At 40.7% G+C, this 24058-nt stretch overlaps 1 protein-coding gene across 1 annotated transcript in view; it reads right to left on the reverse strand.

Annotated features, from left to right (window-relative positions):
* Positions 1–5839: 5839 nt before the first annotated feature.
* The window catches only part of LMBRD2 (LMBR1 domain containing 2), a 59074-nt gene continuing 40855 nt past the window's right edge, over positions 5840–24058 (reverse strand). Inside the window, exons 12-18 of the mRNA XM_077816750.1 lie at positions 23898–24003; positions 20669–20766; positions 19511–19614; positions 18387–18433; positions 16704–16809; positions 14248–14383; positions 5840–11527 (exon numbers count right to left, since the gene is read on the reverse strand). Coding sequence (XP_077672876.1) covers positions 11467–11527; positions 14248–14383; positions 16704–16809; positions 18387–18433; positions 19511–19614; positions 20669–20766; positions 23898–24003 — 658 coding nt within the window. The 3' untranslated portion in view covers positions 5840–11466. The remainder of the gene's footprint in view (positions 11528–14247; positions 14384–16703; positions 16810–18386; positions 18434–19510; positions 19615–20668; positions 20767–23897; positions 24004–24058) is intronic.

A 24058-nucleotide genomic window follows, 5' to 3' on the forward strand; every position in this document is an offset into this window, starting at 1 on the left:
CTCCATGGGTGCTCCAGCCATGGAGCACCCAAGGGGAAAATTGGGTGGGTGCAGAGCACCCACCGGCAGCTCCCCACCCCACCCCTGGCCTCAGCTCACCTCCGCTCCGCCTCCTCCCCTGAACGCGCCGCCCCGCTCTGCTTCTCCACCCCCCCAGGCTTCCCGCGAATCAGCTGTTTGCATGGGAAGCCGGGGTGGGCTGAGAAGCAGGCCGCGGCTTCCCGCTCAGGCCCAGGAAGGTGGAGATGAGCTGGGGCGGGGGGCGCGAGGAGGGCCGCCCACGCTGCAGCAGGTAACCTAGGGAGGGCTGCGCAGGGGAACCGCTCCCCGCCCCAGCTCACCTCCGCCTCCCTCGGCCTGAGCGGGAAGCCGCGGCCTGCTGCTTAGCCCTCCCAGGCTTCCCGCCGAACAGCTGATGCGCGGGAAGCCGTGCCGGGGGTAGGGGGGGTGCGGAGAAGCAGAGGGGGGTGCAGCGCGTTCAGGGGAGGAGGTAGAGGTGAGCTGGGGCTGGGGAGCTGCCGGTGGGTGCTCTGCACCCACCAAATTTTCCCCGTGTGTGCTCCAGCCCTGGAGCACCCAGGGAGTCAGCACCTAAGGCGCCACTTTTGATGCGATCAGTGGGGGAGCAGCTGCTCCCCCTGCTACCCTCCCCCGTTTCTAGGACCCAGAGGGACCTGCCAGATGCTTCCTGGGAGCTGCCCCAGGTAAGCACCGCGGGGACTCCCCATCTCGCCCCCCGGCAGGTGCCTCTGGCTCTTAGGAGTGCACACCCACTACGGTGGCCCACGAGACCGTCCTGCCCGGTTCTGGGGGCAGTGGTCCGGAGGGGGGCATCAAGGAACACGGGGGAGTTGGACGGGGCAGGAGTCCCGGGTGGGCAACAACCCCCTCGTGGGGTGAGGAGGGAAGCCGTTGTTAAGATTTTGGCAGCTCATCACTGGGTAGACGTATTCAAATATTAATGAGCCTGGATGTTCCTGTAACAGTTCTCTATCTGTAGGTGACAGTCCCTGTTGACAAAGGGCTGATTCAATATTCACTAAGGCATAATGATACAAAGTTCACAAAGTCTAACTAGAGTTCACAAGTTTTACAGAGACAGATTTCCCGAACAGTCACAGTTATCTGTTATAGTTCCTCTATCTGTCCCCTGCCCCATTTGACTGTCGGGTCTGTTTAGATTATTAATTCTTCAAGGTAAGGAATTGTCTCATACTGTGTTTGTACAGTACCCAGTGTACCCCACACACCTCCTAGGTGTGGTGCTCTGTCCCATCAAGTGGCACCAAGACTAGAGATTAATGAGTCTGCTCTACTGCCATATGGCTTTTAGCTCAAGCAGTAGGGGGGGCTCATGCACTAAGATCTAAAAGTCCCAGGTTTGATCCCGCCCACCGACAACTGCGGTCTCTCGGCGTTACACTAGCACAACAAGGCCCTGATCTTGATTGAGGGAAATGATACATTTCTTGGATAATCCAAGCATTCTGTATGACCTAACTGCAATGGAATAATGTAATAAACATTTGATGAAAAAACAAAATGAGCTGCATGTTTGTTTTGTTTTAAATTCACACTCTTATAAATTATGTTCCTTCTTTTAAGGCATCACTTAGGGCTTGATCCTGCCAGGTGCTGAGCACTCTGGCTTTGATCAAAAGAACTTAAAGACTTGCTTAACTTTAATCATGTTGGTATTCTCATTGACTTCAATGGGCCTACTCACCTGGCTTAAAGTGAAGAATATAAGTAAGTGCTTTGCTGACTAGACCCAGAGTGATCAGCACGTTGCAGGATTGAGCGCTCAGTGGAGGGATGATAGTGTCTGGAGCATTTATTTCTTTGCTAAATGGGATTCTGAAAGTGTGTGAGTGATGCTGTATGGCTGGAACCAGAATCCTTCCTATCCCAGGTAACTTGTGAGAAGTTAAAAGGGGACATATACAGTTGAATGGAGGGTAGCTTCTGAGCCTGCAACTTAAAAATGAGCCAAATGATTTCAAAACAAATACAGAAAACTGTTTTGAAGTCTCAGTGATTAACAGGCAAGACAGGCAGACTCAACAATGACACACAGTATGAAATAAAGTATTTGAATTTTACTTTGTTTTACGTGCTATGACCTGTGTCCCGATTTTGAGCTTTCCCTGCTGTGTGAGCTCTGTGAGTATATCACAATGTTGTAGCACCCTGGTGTTTGTGAACTGATCTCTGAAGTTTGACGCTGGCCATGATTATGAACCTGCCCCTTAGGGCTCAATCGTGAGCTCAGCTGTGCACTACCCACAGCAAACTCTGCACAGGAGGAGAGAAAGCAGCTGCTTATCATACTCCCATGAAGAAGAGTGGTGCAGAGGAAAAAGCAAGCTACACCACAAGCAAAGGCTGACAAAACTGGGGGAGCAGATTGTAACTCTCAGAATCACAATGGGGTCCTTGTCCTGTTCCTGAGGCAGTGCAGCCAGAAAAGTTAGTTGCTGGCTTAGTGATTTCTCATGGGATTAACTGTTGCCTGTTGACATTTCTTTAGGACAGGGACCTTATCTTTGTGTGTTTCTATAGCACTGAGTACAATGGGACCATGATCATGTTTGGGACGTTAGGTTCTGACTACAACATAAACAGTACATCATAACTCCAGCAGTCTCGTTTAGGCAAATCTCCCAAGCCTATGGGAGCTTTGGGTGAATAGGGAATATAGAAGCAGGTCCCAGGATTGGTGCTGTTTACTTAGGATTATGCTCTTTTTTCTAAGTTGAATCAATTATTTGACTTTTAAACTTTGATTAAATTGAACAGTTGTAGGGATTAAGTATGAGGGGATAGCCGTGTTAGTCTGTATCCACAAAAACAACGAGGAGTCTGGTGGCACCTTAAAGACTAACAGATTTATTTGAGCATAAGCTTTTGTGGGTAAAAACCCCACTTCTTCAGATGCAACTGAATGGTTGCAACTGTAGTTGTAGGGATTGTATTGTATTTAAGCATCTACATTTGAAAGATGGAACAGATGATTGTTCCATGACTTCTGTTGTGATAACTTGGCAGTAGGTGACCAGGAATTAAATATACAACTGCACAATCAAATGCACAACATGGGGATGGTAGTACTGCCAAAAAGGATCTGGAGATTATAGCGGATCACCAACTGAATGTGTCATCATCAATATGACGCAGCTACAAAAAAGCCAATGCAGTTCTGGGGTGTATTAAGAGGAGTGTTGTATGTAAGACAAGAGGTATTTGTCCTGCTCTACTCATCACCAAGGCCTCAGCTAGAGTACTGTGTCCACTTCTGGACACCACAATTTAGGAAAGAGGTGGACAAATTGGAGAGAGTCCGGAGGACAGCAACAAAAAGGATAAAATGTTTAGAAAACCTGACCTATGAAGAAAGGTTAAAGAACCAGGCATGATTACACTTGAGAAAAGATGACTGAGGGGGAACCTGGCAACAATCTTCAAATATGTTAAGGACTGTTATAAAGAGGACGTGATCAAATGTTCTCCATGTCCAGTAAGGCAGGAAAAGTAGTAATGGGCTTAATCTGCAACAAGGGAAATTTAGGTTAGAGATTAGGAAAAACTCCCTAACTTTAAGTATTGGAATAGGCTTCCAAGGAGGTTGTGGAATCCACAGCGTTTGAGATTTTTAAGAACAGGCTGGACTAACACCTGTCAGGGATGGTCTATGTTTACTTGGTAATGCCTTAGTGCAGGAGGCTGGACTTGATGACTTCTCAAGGTCTCTTCCAGCCCTACATTTCTGTGATTCAGTGTGCTCCCCACCCCAATAGGTTGACCTCTGTCATGAGTACCTGAGGGTTTGGAGGGTGCATGTTGTAGAAGACACTGCAGCTGTTGAAAAGCAGGCAGTGACCAGGAATATGCTTAGTGGCCAAGGAAGCCTCAAAATCCCTCCTAAAGTTAACCTCCATCTTTCTGTCAGCTGTATCTTTACGGAAGATATTCTTTTCTGATGGGATCATCATATTCTTTACCAACACCACCCCCACAGCATCAACATTCAATATTTCTGTGATGGCATTTTTTGGCTCTTGCATCTTATAGTATCTAAGCGTGTGATTGCTTATACCCTTTCCCTCATCAGGGTATTCCCATTCATCCCTGATTACATCTATAAGGGAAGAGTACAGCAGAACTGCCATCTCAAGCTAGAATTAAACTGGCGGATATTTGCTCTTAAGCTTCTCATCTAATATCTCATCTGGTTCGATATATACAGTAGATACCATTTTCCTACACATAGTATCAAATTCATTGAGGGAGGGGGAGGAAACCTTTGTTTTTAACTCCTTATCCTGCTCAGAGTCTGAATCCGGAACTTCTCCCTCCTCAATAGAGAAGGGAGAGTGTGTACAAATATTTCTTAGATCTTTTATATCTTCTTTCCCTTTTTGTGCTTCTAGGGTGTTTTGTCTCTTTTTGCCTTTTTTACAAAGGTCCCTGCAATGCGATGGGCAGGGTACAGTCTGTCCTGACCCTTTTTACTGAGAGCCTTGAGCCCTCTAGATAGGTCTTCTTCTGTGTACTAACTTTCTGGGTCCCATTTCCACTGCTTGTGAGACAGAGTCTCTTTTTAAGAATTCTGCCAAACATCAAAGGAAGAGATGTGTAGGAGTCCTGCTTCTTTCCCCAGGTATCTGAGGATCTCCTTCAGTTCTGGAAGGGACTTTGGATTGCTCAAGGGTTTTTTTTCCTTGCAGCCCAGGTCTTTTGTAAGATTTACTCCCATAACTGTGATAATAGCATCGTCATCCTTATACTCTCCCCCTGAAAGTCTGGGAAGCTCCAGCTTGGGCTTTTCTGCATTGGAGTTGCGGCTCCTCAGGGCAGGAGGGGTATCTAATATGCCAGTCTGCTTGAGCCCTGTGAAGGTGCAATGCAAGTGTCGGCTTGTTGTGAACAGGGAGGGCATCATTTTACTCCTGTAGAACCTGTAAATACTGTTTCACATAGGGAGATGCTGCATAGGTTTAGCCAGGTTCCTGCTCGTATGCTCTGCCATTGTTTGAGGAGTCCAAGAGAGGAGGTTGCTACAGGGGTGGATCTGGGTGGCTGAAACCATCATTCTGCCAATTATCTGATCCGGGGAAGATGAAGAGGAAAAGTAAGAGGAACAAGCATTATAAAGTTGCATGTGATTCCTCAAAAAATGAATTGAAAAAGTAAAGTTGACAAAGGAAATGGTGAGGAGCAAAGCAAACAGCCACTAAATGCTGCCACGGAGGTAGAAATTCTGGTGGAAAACCAGAAAAGGGGGCATGGCCAGCAGAAACTACATTGCAATGACTCTGGAACTGCAGAGAGGAAGGAAGCAGCCTACTATACATCAGAATCATGGGAGATGTTGGTCTGCAAAAAGCAGAGGTTCAGATCACAATCTTTAATAGTGCACTTTGGATGGACTACAAGGGAAACTACATACTTCAGCAGCTTAATGATCATAGTGTGGAAGATAAAACTTCCCAACGAAGATGGGAGGTAACACAGTTTATTCCTATGTTTAACCAGTTGGGCTGCAGGAAAAAACCAAAACAAACCCAATATATCACTGTTCTTTTTCAGAATACCTTAGTAAACTATTCCAAAAAGTATCCTCCCCCTCTTAAAAATGTGTGATGAGTACATACAAATCCTGTAAGTTTAATATTAGTCTGCTATTTGAAGGAAGTTAAAAAAAACAAAGTAAGGTTATACTCTCAATTAAATCAATTCACAATTATTAATTGGGAAAAAGTAAAATTATTTGAAAAAAGATTAGTAACAAAAGCATTTCTAGAGGAAGTCTGAATGTATAAAGCACATACAAGTAGTATTGTAGAAATGCATTTTATTTCATGCAAACAATTTTATTTCACTAGATATTCAAACATACAATTAAAAAATATATCCAGTACATCAATAATTTAGAACACTACACAAAAACAAACTTCAATTAAGTGAGGGTCAAAACAATACAGCATGAAATTATGCACACTTATACTTGTATCGTAAGGCAAAAACCTAGTCTATCCATAAGCAGCACTCCTATAGCCTATTCTTAATACAGTACACATTTGAAAATGGAATAAGGTCTGCAATTACTAAAGTTGTACCAACAGAAATAAATTAATTCCCTGCCCTTCCACTTATGTCTGTAGCAGGGGTTCTCAAACTTCATTGCACCATGACCTGCTTCTGACAACAAAAATTACTATAAGACCCCAGGAGAGGGTGACTGAAGCCTGAGCACACCGGAGCCAGGCAAAGCCTGAGCCCCACTGCCCCAAGTCAGGGGACCAAAGCTGAAGCCCAAGTGCTTCAGCCCTGGATGGGGGGCCTATAACTTCAGCCCTGCCGCCCAGGGCTGAAGCCAAAGCCTGAGCTCTGCCACCCAGGGCTGAAGCCCTTGGGGTTCGGCCCCAAGAGGTGGGGCTCAGGCTTCGGCCCTGGGACCCAGCAAGTCTAATGGCAGCCCTGGCGACTCCATTAAAAGGAGGTCACAACCCACTTTGGGGTTCTGACCCACAGTTTGAGAACAGCTGGTCTATAGGAAGAGTTTTGAGAGAGAAATTCTGAGACACCATTCTCCAGTTACTACATTTCATATGAGTATGTCATCTAGTAAGACACAGTCATGAATAACCAAAAGTTGAAAACTGGCATTGCTTATCTGTTACAATCTGGACACATTAACGTGGTGAGGAGCACACCTACAAAGAATAAACTCGCTCATCTTCCTTTATGACTGAAACAAAAGTTACTGGATGTAATGAAGCATAATTCATACCAACAGTTAATTAATACAGTAGAGTGAGGGTCTGGTTTAAGGTGAAACTTTTTTGTAGATAACGGTTGGTCCACATTAAGGGAATGGAGAAATGTAGGAGCGTCTCAACTTCAGACTAGACTAGTCTGCTAGAGGCACAAGTAGTATTGGCATAGTACTGCTGTGAGGCAGTAGATAGCCCTCCACAGCACACTGCAGAAAGAGGGTTTCAAAATCTCAGTCAAAATGTTACAACTTATTATTTACAAGACGATATTCTGTAAAAATTGCAATGACTTTCTTGCATTTTAGATAAATTAAATGTTAGGACACCGAATATACAGAGCCTCAAAACTAGTGTTTTTTGTTAACAATTACGATATATTCATTTGATTATAATGAATGAATCAATGAGAACTTCTTTCATAAGCTTCTAATATTTTAAGTGCACGTTAGGTCTCAAGTAATTAACAGTGATAGTGAAAGAAAAGAACAGGAAACCTTCACTTGTTCTCATGGAACAGCTACAATATTCCAGGTTTAATTTAATAAAAGTACAAGTTACCATAATTACACTGAATTGGAGTGGAAAACCACAATTATTACACCTTCAATTGTACAAATAATTGTTAGGGCTATATTTTGCAATCGCAAGAACATAAATAGTGAAAAAAATAGCAGCTTCTCCCCAGTTCTCTTAATACTGTAATCATAGCTACTTAAATTTACATGACTACTATTTGAACAAACACAAATGCAGAAGACATTAAGCATTCTTCAGTAGTGTGAATTACAGCAGTATAAGGTTTGTTCCAAAAGGACCTTTTCCTTAGCACTTTAAAATTGTACCTCAGGGATAACATGTTACATCTCCCCAGCCCCAACATTAGATATTGGTTTTAATATACAGTAAAAACGAAGTTCTATAGTTCCTCCCCAAATTGTTAAATGATTCCCTACATTTGAATGCTACACGCCAGACCTAATATAAAGTGCACAGAACTCACTTCAGAATGTAGCTATTTCTACACCCATTTTTAAACACCTGATAATACAGATTTTCATGTCTAGCAAAGACATTAAGTTTCATTGGTTGTAACAGTTTCTCTACCCATACTTTAAAAAAACAACACACAACACAACAGTTCTGGGTTATTAGTACAGTTATGTTGCGCATTCTGATTTTTTACAAATGTATTCAAAATTTGCATGGGTTTACTAGTACATCACTGACATGACAGCATCCAAACATAGTTTCTATTTAACTTGCTACTTTTTTGGCATACTCCACAATTATAAATCAAACCGTGTGAAAAACATGATGCAAGATCGGAAGTGTATATTACTTGTAATTTAATACAGTGACATTTTAGTTTATAAGAAAATATGATTTACATACTCTTTAGTTGCATATAAGTATGTTTATATAGTGGCAGCATAAATACATGTTATTGTTCAGTCTCCCAAATCACGGTACAGTTTACAATGCAATTATTTTTGGACTTTCTAATTTTGAGTATTAGCGGTGCAGGAACATAATAGGTACATATTTGTGAGATTTACCAAGTAAAATAAATTACTATATCAGTAAACAGCATGTACTTACACAATTGCGTCCTCTCACAAAATGGTAACACTGATAAATCTTCCAGGTTTACATTCACAGGAAACCATACAGGATTCTTTTTCAGAGTGTAAATTAATTAGTACAAGAACGCTTATTAAAAATCCAACCGTTGGTTTTAAAAGTCAATGAGAGTTTTGCCATTAACTTCAATGAGATCAGGATCTGACCCCAGTCATCTAGCTAACAAATCAAAACCTAGGGAAACGCTGAAAGCAACATTTTAATGATACAACTACTCCTATGCGTTATGGACAATCCCTAGACAATCAGTTCATTGCATCATCACCTGGAGTAGACCACAAAACCTAAGAAATTCCCACCACAGTTAGGGGGTTAAAATTCCATGCTGGGGTTTGTATTTTAGTCACCGGAGTCCCATTAACATTAGAGTCACCTGGCTAAATCCTTATGCTCCACTTTGAAAATTATCAGTGGGAATCCAGACATGGGGTCTAGCTCATTTTCTTATTATATGGATCTGACCATGCTCCCACTGAACTCAAAGAAAACTTCCATTGACTTAAATGATAGCAAGAGCAGCTCTTATTAGGGCTAGGTTCTACTTGCACAATGACAAGCGGATCAGGCTCTTCATGAGTATCCAGCATTCCTTCTGTGAAGTTTATAATAGAATCACAGAATCATAGACTTTAAAGTCAGAAGGGACGATTATGATCGTCTAGTCTGACCTCCCAAACAACGCAGGCCACAGAATCTTACCCACCCACTCCTGTAACAAACCTCTAACCTATGGTCTGAGCTACTGAAGTCCTCGAATTTCTCTCTCTCCTTAACAGCAGTGGAGCTAAGAATAGAGCCCCTTCAATATGACTTGTAACGTATTAATGAAGAGCTTGTGCCTTTGGGGGTGGGGGAGGGGGTAGGAAGGGCTTCTTTATGAAGTTTAAAAACAAGCTTTCAGGTCTTTAGGTATCAATTTTTTTAAAATAAAAAAAAAATTGGAATGCCAAATCTAGTCTCACATGGTTTTTCTGGAAGACTTAAAGGAGGAGGAGAATGTGCCTAAGAGCCTGTGTATTTTCAGTAATCATACTTTGATTGAAGAGGAGGGATAGAGATAATTTAATAAAGATTCTTTCTCCAAAATGTTTGTTATTGGAGTTAAATAGGTGTTAACAGAAAGACCGACGAACTTTTAAACAGTATGAATAAAAATTTCTTTCCTCTCAATTGTTCAGCTTTTAGTCTTTGGTGATGTCATTAGTTCTCCAATGATCAGTCTTCCAGGGCACAGAAGACCTGGATTTCTAAAGTTAAAAAACACACACAAGAGCAGGAACTCCCCAAACTCCAGAACGCTTTTTAAAAAAATTCTCCCAGGCCCACTTTTAAGAGAGAATTTATGCGCTTGGATGCAAATGAGGTTCCCACTGATTTCAGCAGGAACAGTACATGTATCTAAAGAAAGGATTCAGAGTTTAATCTGCTATTATATGTCTATTTATTTATCTAATGGGTTCTACAGAAGTGGACCAGAATTTCACTATCCTTCAAAATAGTTACTCAAATCATTGTAAATAAGCAGAGAATACACGACAAGTAGCATTATTTTCTGAACTTCTGAATTATTATTCATTAAAGCAGGATAGAATCACATTAGCACAGATTTTAGAAAACAGACTATTACTAAATGGAATACCTCATCCATGAAAACCTATTTTTCAGTGTAACCCCATTTCTAGATGCTTTAGGACTTGCCCATCTTTCAAGTATGAAAAAGAAAAATAGTTCTGAGATCTAATGCTTCAGCTTTCACCCTCACTTTGCAATGAGAAAACTCCTAAGTGATTAAAAAATGTCAACTTAAAACCTACCTTTGGCTGAAAATTGCAAACAAAGCAAAATTGAAGTTGAGCATATTTCCCCAAAAATCATTTGCATAACAGCATTTTTTCCACTGTTATTCATTGGCATTTTTGATGGCGTTTATTTGCATAAAATAAGCATTTCTTCTTTTTGCAATGAAAAGCCTACATATTGTAAAATATAGGCACCTTAAAAACACAGATACCTTGTGCAAGGCAAGTTGGGATGTCAAAAGCATTTACCAATAATGATTCATGCTACATAGTTCACTTTTTCAAATGGAAAGCTCCAGGAGTTTTATGCTGTGCTAGAAGTTTGTGAAAAACTAACATTTAAAATTTAAAATGGATATATTTCACATTAAAATTTCTCTTACATAAAGATTTTCAACTGCTACTACTGTAAAAAGTCTTCTTAAACAGCCACCAGACCTTAGAGAATGCATTCCTGTCATTGCACAAATACTTGAATGACACTGATAGCAAAAATAGTTATGTTTATATTTAATCTTAATTACACATGCTACTGTTTATCTGCATATAATATTGAAACAGAAAAAAATCCCAATTCTATGACTGACGTGTAAGACTTCCACATTTTATGCCAGCGTGTGTATACAGAATTGCCATTTGATCCCTTCTACTCATAAACGGCCTGATCCAAAGGCCACTGAAGTCAATGGAAGACTTTTCACTTCAGCGGACTCCGGTTCAGGCTCAAAATTCAAATAGCAAGATGTTTAATAATAATGTGTAATACAGTAATTCATTTAACTTCACTTTGGATGACTAAACTATATTATATTTCTCAGAGCATCTTTAAAAAAAACGATTCTTTCCAAAACTAAAAACAAAACAAAAACAACAAAATCCATCCCAAACCTTTAAGTTACAGTTCAATTTCAGCCCTATTTGCATGTATAAAATTTAGTCTAGATTCACCTTTAACTAACTAAACTAGGGTTTTTAAATAGTTTTATAGCCTCCCCAAGAACAACAAAACAAAAACAAAAAACACTCCACACTGTGTAACAATGCCTGTTAATACAAGTATACTCTAGCCCTGATAAGTGAGTTACTATACAAGGTGCATTTTCTAACTATTATTGTTCCTTTATTTTCCACAATTTTTTTTTAAGAGAAAAATGTCTTTTTTGGTTCAGAAATGTTACAAACAGTATTTTCCAAATAATGAGTAGCAGACTTTGATTTCTATTAAGTTTTCATAAGCTATGAAGGGATTAGACATCATCAAATATTCGGCTTCGTGACATTGATAAATACCTTCCACCAGGCTGATACCTGTAGGACATACATAAAGAAATTGTATAAGAGAAGAGGAAAGAAAGAAAACATCAGTAACATATAGAAGCAAAGTCACATCTAGTATGTATTAAAAAGAAATCTATTCTGCCCATTTTGCCACATGAAATATCTAAACTGCAAAATAACTTACATTTAGAGTGATTTTCATCCTGGATGATCCCAATGCACTTTATTCACTTATATATAATAAAATAAATACATTAAAAATCTGTACAATAAAATTATACTAAAATTGAAATTCTCGTAATCTAAAAAAATATGTGCATAAGAATTTTATACATGGCGGTTAGCTATCCAAAATTAAATCTTTTAAATATCATGTGACCAAGAGACTATTTAAACATATTTGAGGAGGTCTTTTTTCTAAACTACCTTTCTTATTAGCCATGAAGAAACCAAAGACTATTATATTTTTGTTAAATTGTAAGGAAAAATACTTTTATTGGTATCTGAAAGTTTTCAGGTTGGATAAGCAGCAAGAGAGTCTACATGATATCCAGTGAAATAGCACCACCCAACACCATTAAGAGGTGAATAGCAGCTTCTGAGGGGAAAAAATATGTTTCCCCAAATTAGTAGCCAAATATATGAAGACTTAAAAACACAAATATATTCAAAAGATCATCACAACTGTGTTTTTCTCTCTCTAATAATCCTGAACAGACCCAAAGCAGGGACCTGCCCTTCTAGCACTGTTCTACATGTTTTAAGATGCTTTAAACTGCTGCCATGGAAAAAACACAGGGCTTGATTCTCCCCTGATATCGGTTTTAACCAGTGTGGTTTCAATAGAATTACTCCTGATTTACACTGGTGTGAGAAAAAATTCTTACTGCTTAGACAGAATTGGTTAAGTTGTTTTAAAACAAGTGTGTTAGAGTCTAGTTCATTCTGGCTGCTAGACCCATTGAAAATTACTCAATTTTACAGGTTTAGCAAGTAGATGAAAACACATATTAAAGAAGCAGAAATAATGCATTATACAATGTCCTGTGTTCATTTGACAAGTGCAAGAATTATGTGTGTGTAAATTATATGATGCATGGGATAGAACAGAGGTTCTCAACCTTTTTCTCTCTGAAGCCCACCTCAAAATGCTATAAAAACTCCAGGGCCCAGCAGGGGAGGGGTGGTGGCACTCGGGGCAGGGGTCTTGGGCATAGGCGGTACTTTGACTTCTATTTTGCGGGGGCAGGGGCCAGTGGGGCTCGAGACACTTCCACATGGCAGAGACCAGGGAGGGAGTGCCACCTCCAACCCCTGAGTCAGCCAGCAGGCAGGGGGTTAGCTCAGGGTCCAGGGAGAGGGTTACTAGGGGCTTTGTGTGGGCAATGGGTAGTTCAGGGTGCAGGGAGGGCATAGCTCAGGGTGCAGGGCGAGGGATATTAGGGGCTGTGGGCTGGGAGGACTCCCCTGTGGTCCCTGTTTCCAGAGGGGTCTGCCAGCCATGGAGCTGGGTCTCCCCACCAGGGGGGGCTCTTACTGGCTGCCTCTGCGAGAGCAAAGGGGGCTGGGAGCTGAGGAGCAGCTTCAACCTGGGGCACCAGCAGGAGAGGAGGGAATGCTGCCGCTGCCTGCTCCATGGCATCGGCCAGAGCTACAGCTGCCCCACACTGCCTGGCTTTGGATTCCCACCTCTGACCTGGCCAGGGGGTAGGGAGAGGAGAGAGGTGTGGGGCTGCCCCTGGAACTGCCATGCTCTTGCGCTGCAGTTGGAGCGGGAGGGGCAATGCCCTTCATGTCCCCAACTCTGCCCATGGGCTCAGGGCTTCTGCCCCACAGAGAGCACCAGGGCTCAGGGATCAGGCCTTCAGCCCTGCACCTCCTGGCTTCAGCCCCTCGGGGGGTGCTGGGGATTGGGGCTTCAGCTGTGGGGCCCTGCATCCACCCTGAAAGGGCTTGCAGACCCCCAGGGGGCCATGTTGAGAACCACTGGGTTAGAGAGTACAAGTTAATGAGTTACTACTCAATAGCACACTTTCACCTTATGAGATTTTTGATAATTTGGCCCTGTGTCTTTGTAAACAAATTTAGTAACTTACAAGACTATAGTTAGGTACCAATCAGGGATGAAATCCTGACCTTATTGAACTCAATGGGAGTTTTGCAATTAACTTCCCTAGTGCCAGAATTTCTGCTCATGTGAACTTATGCAAAGTTGATGAACATGAACTCAGTAACTATGACTGAACAGCAAAAATTCATGGCTACATATATATATACACAGTTTTCACTTCTGCTTGTTTATTTTCTCCAACACAATTCATGATCCTTTTTTGCTTCATCATCTGTAAATTACAGATCACCAGCAACGTGGGAAACAATTAGCTGAGCCACAGTCAGCCCCTGCAATGTCCTTAATTCTTTACAGGATTTCACAGAAGCTGACTCCTTCACTTTTGCCTCTATGAAATAAATTTTTCACATGTATCCAATATATTTTACATATACGTCAAAAATATTGACTGAAATAAATAAGTCTGACCCATTAGGCATTTGGGAGATGAAGAAGAAATCACCAGCACTAAGTTTCAAGTGGTTTCAAATACTGCCCTAGTCATCTGAAGACACAAAAACTAGGGGAGATTCTGAATTCTGTTTATCAATGATACACCTGTGAACTGAATATAGTTGCCATGGATCAGAGACATAATAAGTCCGAACACTTCATTTAGATAAAACTGAAAATTTCTCACCTTCCTGAGTCAAGAGGATGATCAAGAGGATCATCACTAACTGAATCCGCATTAAAATCCAAAGGTTCCGCATCTTGGAGGAGTTCTATTCTGTCCCTTTCGGTCCTGCCATTTGACCTGGTATACTTAGACACAGCTGAATATTTTTTTAAAAAAAGTATAGAATAAGCAAATATCATTAAACATCTTAAAATCCCATGTCTTATAAATGCTCTCTCTCTAACAAACAAACCTAATATACATATTACTTGTAAGTCATTCAAAAAGTAAGCCTGACTATAGCTAGATTCAATATTTGGTTAATCCTAGTTGGATGCTCACAGTTCCAACCAGTACCCCTGCAAAAAATGCACTCACTCTGCATGTACAACTTGCAATTTTTCAAAAGGGCCAACACTGGGTATAGATTGCCAAATCTAACCAGAAAACTTCAAGGCACTTTTCAGTTAAACCTATTTTGACACAGAGTTTAAAATTATGAGCTTTTGTAACTGGAAAAATATATTCCTCCTGCACCATGATTCAAAAGTTAGACAATATTGGTTGAAACTATGTTTCTTAAAACAAATGCCAAATCAAATCCAAATCAAACATTCGGGCAAAAACCATGCCAGGGGAAAAAAAAAAAAAAATCAACCCAAATGCCAAAATTTCAAAAAGTTATTAATGACTGGGAACAAGTGTTAAAATGCAATCTGTTATGCAGTCTTCACAATACCAGTTGGTGTGCTTCCCATTATAATATTGGAATGCTGCATATTATTTGGGTATCATTAAAATAATTCCTGGACATTCCATAACAGATGTTAAAGTAGCCATACTTGAACAAAAAAACTTCAGAAACAGACTTCAAAGAGAAACTGTAGAACTAAAATTCATTTGCAAATTTAACACCATTAATTTGGGTTTGAATAGGGACTGGGAGTGGCTGGCTCACTACAAAAGCAGCTTTGCCTCTCCTGGAATTGACAACTTCTCATCAATTACTGGGAGTGGACTACATCCACCCTGCCAACACTGGTTCTCCACTTGTGCGGTAACTCCCTTGTCTTCACGTGTCAGTATAATAATGCCTGCATCTGTAATTTTCACTCCATGCATCTGAAGAAGTGGGTATTTTACCCACGAAAGCTTATGCCCAAATAAATCTGTTAGTCTTTAAGGAGCCATTGGACTCCTTGTTAAAATAATTTCAGTTAATTATTATAAATATTGGATTTCCACGTGGGGGGGCGGGGAGGGTGGAGAGATAACCCGCCACATTTCTTCCTCAAAATTTGTACCTATCATAGTTACACATAAGATTACTATAATTGAAAGTAGTTACATGGGAAAATTATCTCTCTCTACTCAATATATTTATTAATTTAATAGCACTTTGTGCATATTCAGTTTCACTGTATTGATGGGTCAGCTGTATTTTCTGTTTCATAAATTAGCATACTATTATTTGTGTTCAGCTCCGAGAAGCTCATGGGCAAACATGTAAAACATGCAAAAATTCAGAAATATGTACAAGTGAAGAAAAAAAAAAAAGATGGGTAAAACTCTCCAATAAGCATAAAAACAAATTACCTGCCCACTGAAAATTTGACCAATATTTTACTATTTTCCCTCAAGAAATATATCACTTCAAATGACTTAACATATGGTAGTTTCACACATTATAAAAAAATGTAAACTACGAGTTTGTATAATAGGTTATATATTCAGTATATTGAATTAATATTCTATAAATCTAATTACTGTGACAATATACATTTGAAAGATTATCTGGGCAACTAGAAGGGTTACAGATTTTAAAATCTTAGACTCTGTAGAAAATTGCAAGCATCCCTACCTCTCAGAACACAGTATAACAATCCACTTTGAGCTGGTCTATACTAAAGCTGTAAATCAACCTAAATTACACTACTTCAGTTATGTAACTGAAGTCAACATAACTTAGATCGACTTACAGCAGTGTCTATACCGTGCTGTGTCGACGGGAGATGCTGTCCCGCTGACTTACTTTATGCTTCTCAGGGAGCTGACATACAGATGTCGATGGGAAAGTGCTCTCCCATCGACTTAGCGGGTCAAATCAACACAGTTGCATCGATCACAGCAGTGCTGATTTAGCCAAATGTGTAGATAAGCCCTTAGTTGTCAATCCCACAGCTGGGAACAGCGGCTCAAATTGTTAAGGACTACAGGTCAAATCAGAGAGTCCAATAAATGACCTAGGAATCTGTGATTATTCTCAGAACCTTCCCATGGAGTGGAAAGAGGAAATATCAAAGATTGCCAGCCCCGTGGAGACCTACTGTCCCTCCTGGAGTGAACAGCATGGCTTCGTGAGACAAAAAGGGGTAAACTCAGCATTCTGAGGTGATAAGCAGAAAACAAATTATTGCTACTTTTACAATTATGCTAGTGAAGGTTTTAGAAAGTATAGAAAAAAGCATATTACTTACGTCTGCTTGCACTGGTCTCTGAGAAACTAGATTCATTTTGGTCTGGGTGAACATTTCTATTTCTAGTGGAATCTTCTCGGCTGTTTCCATATCGTTCTTTCCATTCCTGACCCAAAAAACAAAATCAACAAAATACACCCCATCAGCGATATGAACAAAGTTACTTACTCGGATCATATCTGGAATCCTCTGAAATTCTAGATCCATTATCTTGGGCTATTCACCCTCACACAATAAGCTAGAGGAGCAGTAACTTTATATATTAGGTGTTACTGAGTACAGGCTGTGAGATTGTGTGCCTGTGTCTTCTTCAATTTAAAAATTTTAATCAGTATGTGCCCTTTCATTCTAAAATATATTTTACTAGCAATTGTTCCCACCCAATAGTTTTTTAAAAGTAAGTACACTGGATCCTCGCTAGAAGGCAGGATTCGGGATCCATGCGCAGTACTGCGTTATAGCCAGGACCACGTTATCATGACTGCCAACGAAAGTTACTAAATTTGGGATCCATGGCTGTGACAGTGTTATAAGCGAATTTGCACTATATAGACGCGAGTTCTAGCGAGGGTCCGCTGTATCATAGTTATACTAATTTCGTATTAAATCTATTCATACAAGATATGCTCAATATCTCTATAGTCAATGCAGTAGAAATGAGATGCCACCTGTTGGTAGGATAATACAATAGCCACACAGTCATATGATGCTTACAGTAAAAGTTCTTGTAAACTCTAATATGAAAATATTACAGTGACATCAGCGGTTCTCAAACTGTGGGTCGGGACCCGAAAGTGGATTGCGACCCCATTTTAATGGGGTTGCCAGGGCTGGCATTAGACTTTCTGGGGATAAAGCTCAAGCTTGAGCCCCACTGCCCAGGGCTGAAGCCGAAGCCTGAGGGCTTCAGCCCTGGGTGGTAGGGCTCACTTCACAGGCCCCCCACCTGGGTCTATAGGCCTTGGGCTTTGGTTCCCTCCCACTCCTGGGGTCATGTAGTATTTTTGTTGTCAGAAGGGGGTTGTGGTGAAATGAAGTTTGAAAACCCCTGGTTTATGTAAAAGAGAGGCAGGATCGGATTCAATTTCTATTAAAACCAATTGGAAACTATTTAATTATATTCAATATGGCTCAAAGTCAGCTCAGTGGTTCCAGATCCTGAGCTGGCGTAAACTGGCATAATTCCATTGAAGACAATATACCCATTTACAACAGAGCAAGATCTTCAGTTCTAGTCTGCAGAATAAAAACCACCCAACCTTTCTGAACCATTAATTGAAAATGGTCTGGAAAGACCAAAATGTTTCATGTCAATTTAAGTTCAGTGACAATGTAACACATACACATATGAAGAAAACATGTAAAATTAAGTGCTGCAGATTTGCAATAAACCAGATTCTATTTTTAATTCATGTTGAATTAAAAAAATAAAGTTCTATAGTGTTTGGGCTTGAAAAGCATGCCATGGGTACTAATTCATTTCCTGTAGACTACAATAATGAATTGACTGGAGGGGGATAGACATATTTTGACATATTTCTTCTGGGATTATGACTTTATATGCCAAATTCCACACTAGTGTTATAATGGAATGAAAACCAAGGTCCTAATGGAAAGTTGTAATACATACCAACATACAGTACATAGAAAATTAGTATAATACTTTCTAAAATATTCTCATACCCTTCTTCTATTTTCACCTTCTTCCTGCCTTTGCCGTTTTCTTTTCTCTAGAAAAGGAACCATATTTGTATTTAAACTACAGAGTAATAAAAACCATCAGTGATTATACAACAGTTAAAGCACCAAGGATTAAAAAGGCACTGGAATAAAATTATACCAATACTCTTAAAAGGATTAAATTTAATCAAAACCAATACACTCTTCACGAAGGGGCTCACCTGAGGAAAAATACTGAAGTTTTAAATTAACTACTTGCCTACTTTTATAAATTTGAATGAAGCTTAATATGAACTTCCCCAATATTTAATAACATGGCGTATCAACAGATGGGGCATGGAAGAAGAATGGATCAATCTAAAATTATAACGATGTGCCAGATAGAAGGATCTCTGTCAAAGAGAAACTAAAATGTTACCTAAAATACACAAGGGTTTTGGTTTGGTTTGAAGGCCTGGCAGTTCTAAAAATGAACTAATGGGACAATGACAATCAATATTCAGCTCTGTAAACTTAATGATGGGATGTTTAAGGGTCCTTTCAAAAGAGATTCTTTGTAAAATGCATGGTGTCATAATTGCTTGCTTAAGGGTGGCGGTGCATGCACCTTTCCAATAAAAATTGAGTACAAGTAACTTCATTTTATACTTTATGATTGATACAAAGTCTTTACGTAACTTATTAAAAACCGATTACACATTACTATAGCACCTTCCAGCTGAGGATTTCAGCTTTATAAATCTTAACTAATTAAGAATCACAGTGGCCCTGAAATGCCCCAAAGGGTATCACAAACTGGGATCTCATGTGAAAAACTTCACTTCTACACTACCCCTTACCACCAAGTTGGGGCATTAGTTCAGTATGGATTCCAAGAGAAGACTATGGCCTACTGAATCACAAACACCGGTTCCTGCAGCATCTAAGGTTTCCTTAGACTCTCTTCAAGGTACCGATGAAGCCCTATAGTGTGCAAATTGTGAGAGGTGTGGGATTTAAACCAATATGACATTTAGTTTATAAAATGATCCTTGCAATTTTAGATTTTGGGTCTAAGTACTAAAAAGCCATAAACAATATTCAGTTTTATCACAAAATTTTAGATACATTGATTTTACCCATATTACCTCTTCTGATTAACTCCTTTCCTTCATCAATGAAGTCAGAGGTCATTTCATTGTCTCCCATGAACTGCTGGAACCCCAGCAGATTCAAACAACGAGTTCCTAAGCTAGCAAAAACAAAAAGGATAAAAGAAAAAAGTTTTAATTCATAAAAATGAAGTTGAAACTAACTGCACTGCAGCATGCAAAGCTAGCTATCCCCAAAATGCAGGGAGAAGAGCTTACCATACTGGCAACTTACATTTTAAAAAGGACATCATTTATTTTGCTGAGCAAGCAAGATGAAAATTCAGAGCACTAAGGAGGTACTTAGACTGAGATTGTGAATGAAAGGCATGCATCATCCCACAAAAGTCCTTTCAATTATGTTAAATCAGAAATACAGCAGAATGGAAGCATGCTTACAATTTATTAGAAGCGTTCCCTCCTATCACTACTGCAAGTAACTTAGAAGAAGAAATGCACCTGCTTGCAGTAATCTCACAAGTACCAAAATTATAGCTGCTGTGTCAAATCTTCGATACTACTGTAAAAACACTGAGGATTTCCCCTCTATGTAGATGACAAGTAATGGAGGATGAGTTACTATAGTCCCCTGTGTAAACTCACTTCTGGCTTCCAGTGCAGGAGTCATGCCCCAGGTATCCTTATGCCACAGTGACCTCTGGCTGCTAATACAGCCTCATGGAGTCATGGGCAACCACATGAGAAGGCTGCTCTAACTTTTATTGGGGAATGGTCTGACCCTGGAATCAGGAGGCCTGAAACCATCTTTGTGTTCTCTCCATGGTGACAACTGTTGTTCTTTTCTCAGAGAGAATATCTGCTTGTTTTTAAGTAGATTTAACAGTTTATTCATGGTGTGAAAAACTTTTTAATGTAACTTTTGCACTTTCAGACTGCTGAGCTCTGGCGAATGGTTCAACATTTTATTGAATCATTCAGCTTTTTAGGAATTAAAAAAAAATGTATTCCTATCTAAAAGCTGCAGATTCTAAAATGCTAAACTGACTTACAGTCTCATTTTTAATAGTTTGAGTTAACATGAGGCTGCGGGGGAGTGGGGGGGTGGGGAGGAGCAGAGAAAGAATGTCTTACATTTTGAAATCAGTGCTAAGTAAATTATAAATGCAAAGGATTACAGATCTGCCAATTACTCACCTGAAGTAAGTGGCAATACAGAGAATGACAACCAGCATGGGATAATATATATAAAACCCATCTGCAATGAAGGACAACACTCTCATGGAGCCCATTATCTGAAGAGAAAAATACTGATTAGTACAAAGATAAGACAGTTGCATTCATTCTTTTTGTTTCTGTCTAGAATTTACCACCTTCGCACCCATAGGACCCAGTCACAATACAATAAGTTATCCATTCTCTAAATATCTACATAACTCTATTTGTAATAACTAATTTGTAATGAATGTTGACAAATGAAAAATGAGTTATCAATCAATTTTGGGATGTTTTCTACATTTTCAAATATATTGATTTCAATTACAACACAGAATACAAAGTGTACTGTGCTCACTTTATATTATTTTTGAATACAAATCTTTACACTGTAAAAACCAAAAGAAATAGTATATTTCAATTCACCTAATACAACAGAGGTGTGCAAACTATGGCCCGCGGGCCACATCCGGCCCATGGGACTGTCCTGCCCGGACCCTGAGCTCCGGGCCGGGGAGGCTCGCCCCTGGGCCCTCCCCCACTGCCCCCCTTCACTGCCCCACCGCCGCGTGGGCACTGCTCTGGGCGGCAGCGTGTCTAGCTCTGGCTGGGTGGCGCGGCTGCCAGACATGCTGCTTTGAGCAGCATGGTAAGGGGGCTGGGGGGTTGGATAAGGGGCAGGGGGTCCCGGGGAGCAGTTGGGGCAGGAGTCCCGGGAAGGGGCGGTTGGATGGGGCAGAGGTTCGGGGGGGGGGGGAAGTCAGGGGATGGGGAACAGGGGGTGGTTGGATAGGGCAGAGGTTCTGGGGGGTGGGGGCATGGGACGGGGGCTTAGATAGGGGGTGGTGTCCCGGGGGGTGGTTAGGGGCAGGGGTCCCGGGAAGGGGCGGACAGGGAACAAGGAGCAAGAGGGGTTGGATGGATGGGGAGTTCTGAGGGGGGCAGTCAGGGGGCGGGAAGTGGGAGGGGCCAGGCTGTTTGGGGAAGCACTGCCTTCCTTACCCAGCCCTCCATAAAGTTTCGCACCCCGATGTGGCCCTCGGGTCAAAAAGTTTGCCCACCCCTGTAATACAAGTACTGTAGTGCAATCTCTTTATCATGAAAGTTGAACTTAAAAATGTAGAATTATGTACAAAAAAAAACTGCATTCATAAATAAAACAATGTAAAACTTTAGCGCCTACAAGTCCACTCAGTCCTACTTCAGCCAATCGCTCAGACAAACAAGTTTGATTACAATTTGCAGGAGATAATGCTGCCTGCTTCTTATTTATGATGTCACCTGAAATTGAGAACAGGTGTTCGCATGGCACTTTTGTAGCCAGCAGTATCTCTGTAAATGTGAACAAACTTGTTTCTCTTAGTGATTGGCTGAACAAGAAGTAGGATTGAGTGGACTTGTAGGCTCTGAAGTTTTACATTGTTTTGTTTTTGAGTGCAGTTATGTAACAAAAAAAAAATCTACATTTGTAAGTTACTATAGCACAATCTCTATCGTGAAAGTGTACTCGTATGAGGTGAATTGAAAAAATATTATTTCTTTTGTTTATCATTTTTTCCGTGCAAATATTTGTAATAAAAATAATATAAGTGAGCACCATACACTTTTTCTTCTGTGTTGTAATAGAAATCAGTACATCTGAAAACGTAGAAAAAATCCAAAAATATTGAATAAATTTCAATTGGTATTCTATTGTTTAACAATGCGATTAATTGCAATTAATTTTTTTTAATCACAGTAATTTTTTTTTTTGAGTTAATCGCATCAGTTAACTGTGATTAACAGACAGCCCTACTGTGCAACTGATTTTAATGCAGCTGAGATTTAATTGTATTTATTGTATGATTCATTATTTTAGGGCACATACAGCCATGGTTAGAAATCTTGTCTTCAATCTAAATCAATAAATAAACTACGCCCACAAGATTATAGTCTACCACCAAAATGATAATTCTACCAATGTCAAACCACTGATTGCTTAACAACAACCAGATTTACTATCTTCATTCTCAACTTATATTTGCTACTGATATCTACAAATTTGGAGTCCATGTGCAAAAACAAATATCACTTGGAAGTTACAAGTAAGTTGCACTCATTTAGCTCAGCACAGCACACACTATTCAGAGAGTCAAACTGAGTACAAGCCTGCCAGTGATAATGATAAGAAGGGACAATGAGTATCTTGACCTTGCCCAATGAATAAGTCTGGAGAACAGTTTCTATTACTCCTGGGGGAATTCTGTGCCACTGCATGTGCACAGAATTCATGTCCCCCACAGATTTCTTTGCTTCCCTGCAGAAAAAATGACTTCTGACAGGGAAGCAAAGAGAAGCTGCAAAACTGGTCATACGCCTCTGCCCAGCTGTGTGGGTGCATCATTTTGGGCGCCTAAAGCAGCTAGTGGAGAGGTAAATCACCGCAGGGTACACCCTGCCCCTGAACCATCCTGACGAACCCTCTATACCAGGATCCCCAGCACACTAAGCCCCAATCAGCTGCACCCAGACCCCCAACTCACCAAGCCCCATTCCCCCAGCACCCAGGCCACCCCGGTAAGTCACACACACCCAGACCCCACTCCCCCTCTGAACCCCAACTACCTTCACCTGGACCCCCTGCAAAGTCCCATTCCCCCTGCACTTGGAAACCCCCCAATGAATCCCTGTGCATCCAGATTCCCCCACGCACCCGGAACCCCCACCAAACTGCCCTCACCCAGACTACCCCACACAGAACCCTCTCACTCCACACCTGGATCCCCTCACCCTAAGCCCTTCCTCACTTGGATCCTGCTGGGCTGAGCCTGCCTGTCCCACACCAAAATCGGGGGCCAAGGCTGGGCGTGCATGCATGACTCTGTCCCTCTTGCTTGCTATCTTGGTGTACGTGGCACAGGGCCACGGGGTGTATCTGGGGAGGGCCAGCTCCTGTGCTGTGTCAGGGCTGGGTGCAGTCTCACCACCAAATCCATGTGCAGGGTACCTCCACATTTATTGACAAATGAAATATGTAGAACTTTAAAATATTGGGCACAGAATTTTTTTTTTTGGCACAGAATTCTCTCAGGAGTTATTAATTCTATCCTGCTTTAATACTGAGTAAGCAACAAGATGAAGAACTATGTTTTTACAGTAAACATTTCATTTCATAACTGTTTTTCTGACTGTTAAGCTATATTGCATCAAGATAAATTCTCTCTATACTTACTGACGTATATGCAGTTGCCTGAGTGTTTTTGTGAGAGATGGATGAATCCATGTGAGTCAAACCCAAGAAATTCAGACACAATGGTGGAGTTAAACGGCAGAATAACCTGTATAAATTTAACAGTTAGCAGCTTTTAAGCAATTTCCCCCCTTAATAAAATA

This window comes from Eretmochelys imbricata, chromosome 5, assembly GCF_965152235.1.
Source record: "Eretmochelys imbricata isolate rEreImb1 chromosome 5, rEreImb1.hap1, whole genome shotgun sequence".
Classification (NCBI taxonomy): Eukaryota; Metazoa; Chordata; order Testudines; family Cheloniidae; genus Eretmochelys; species Eretmochelys imbricata.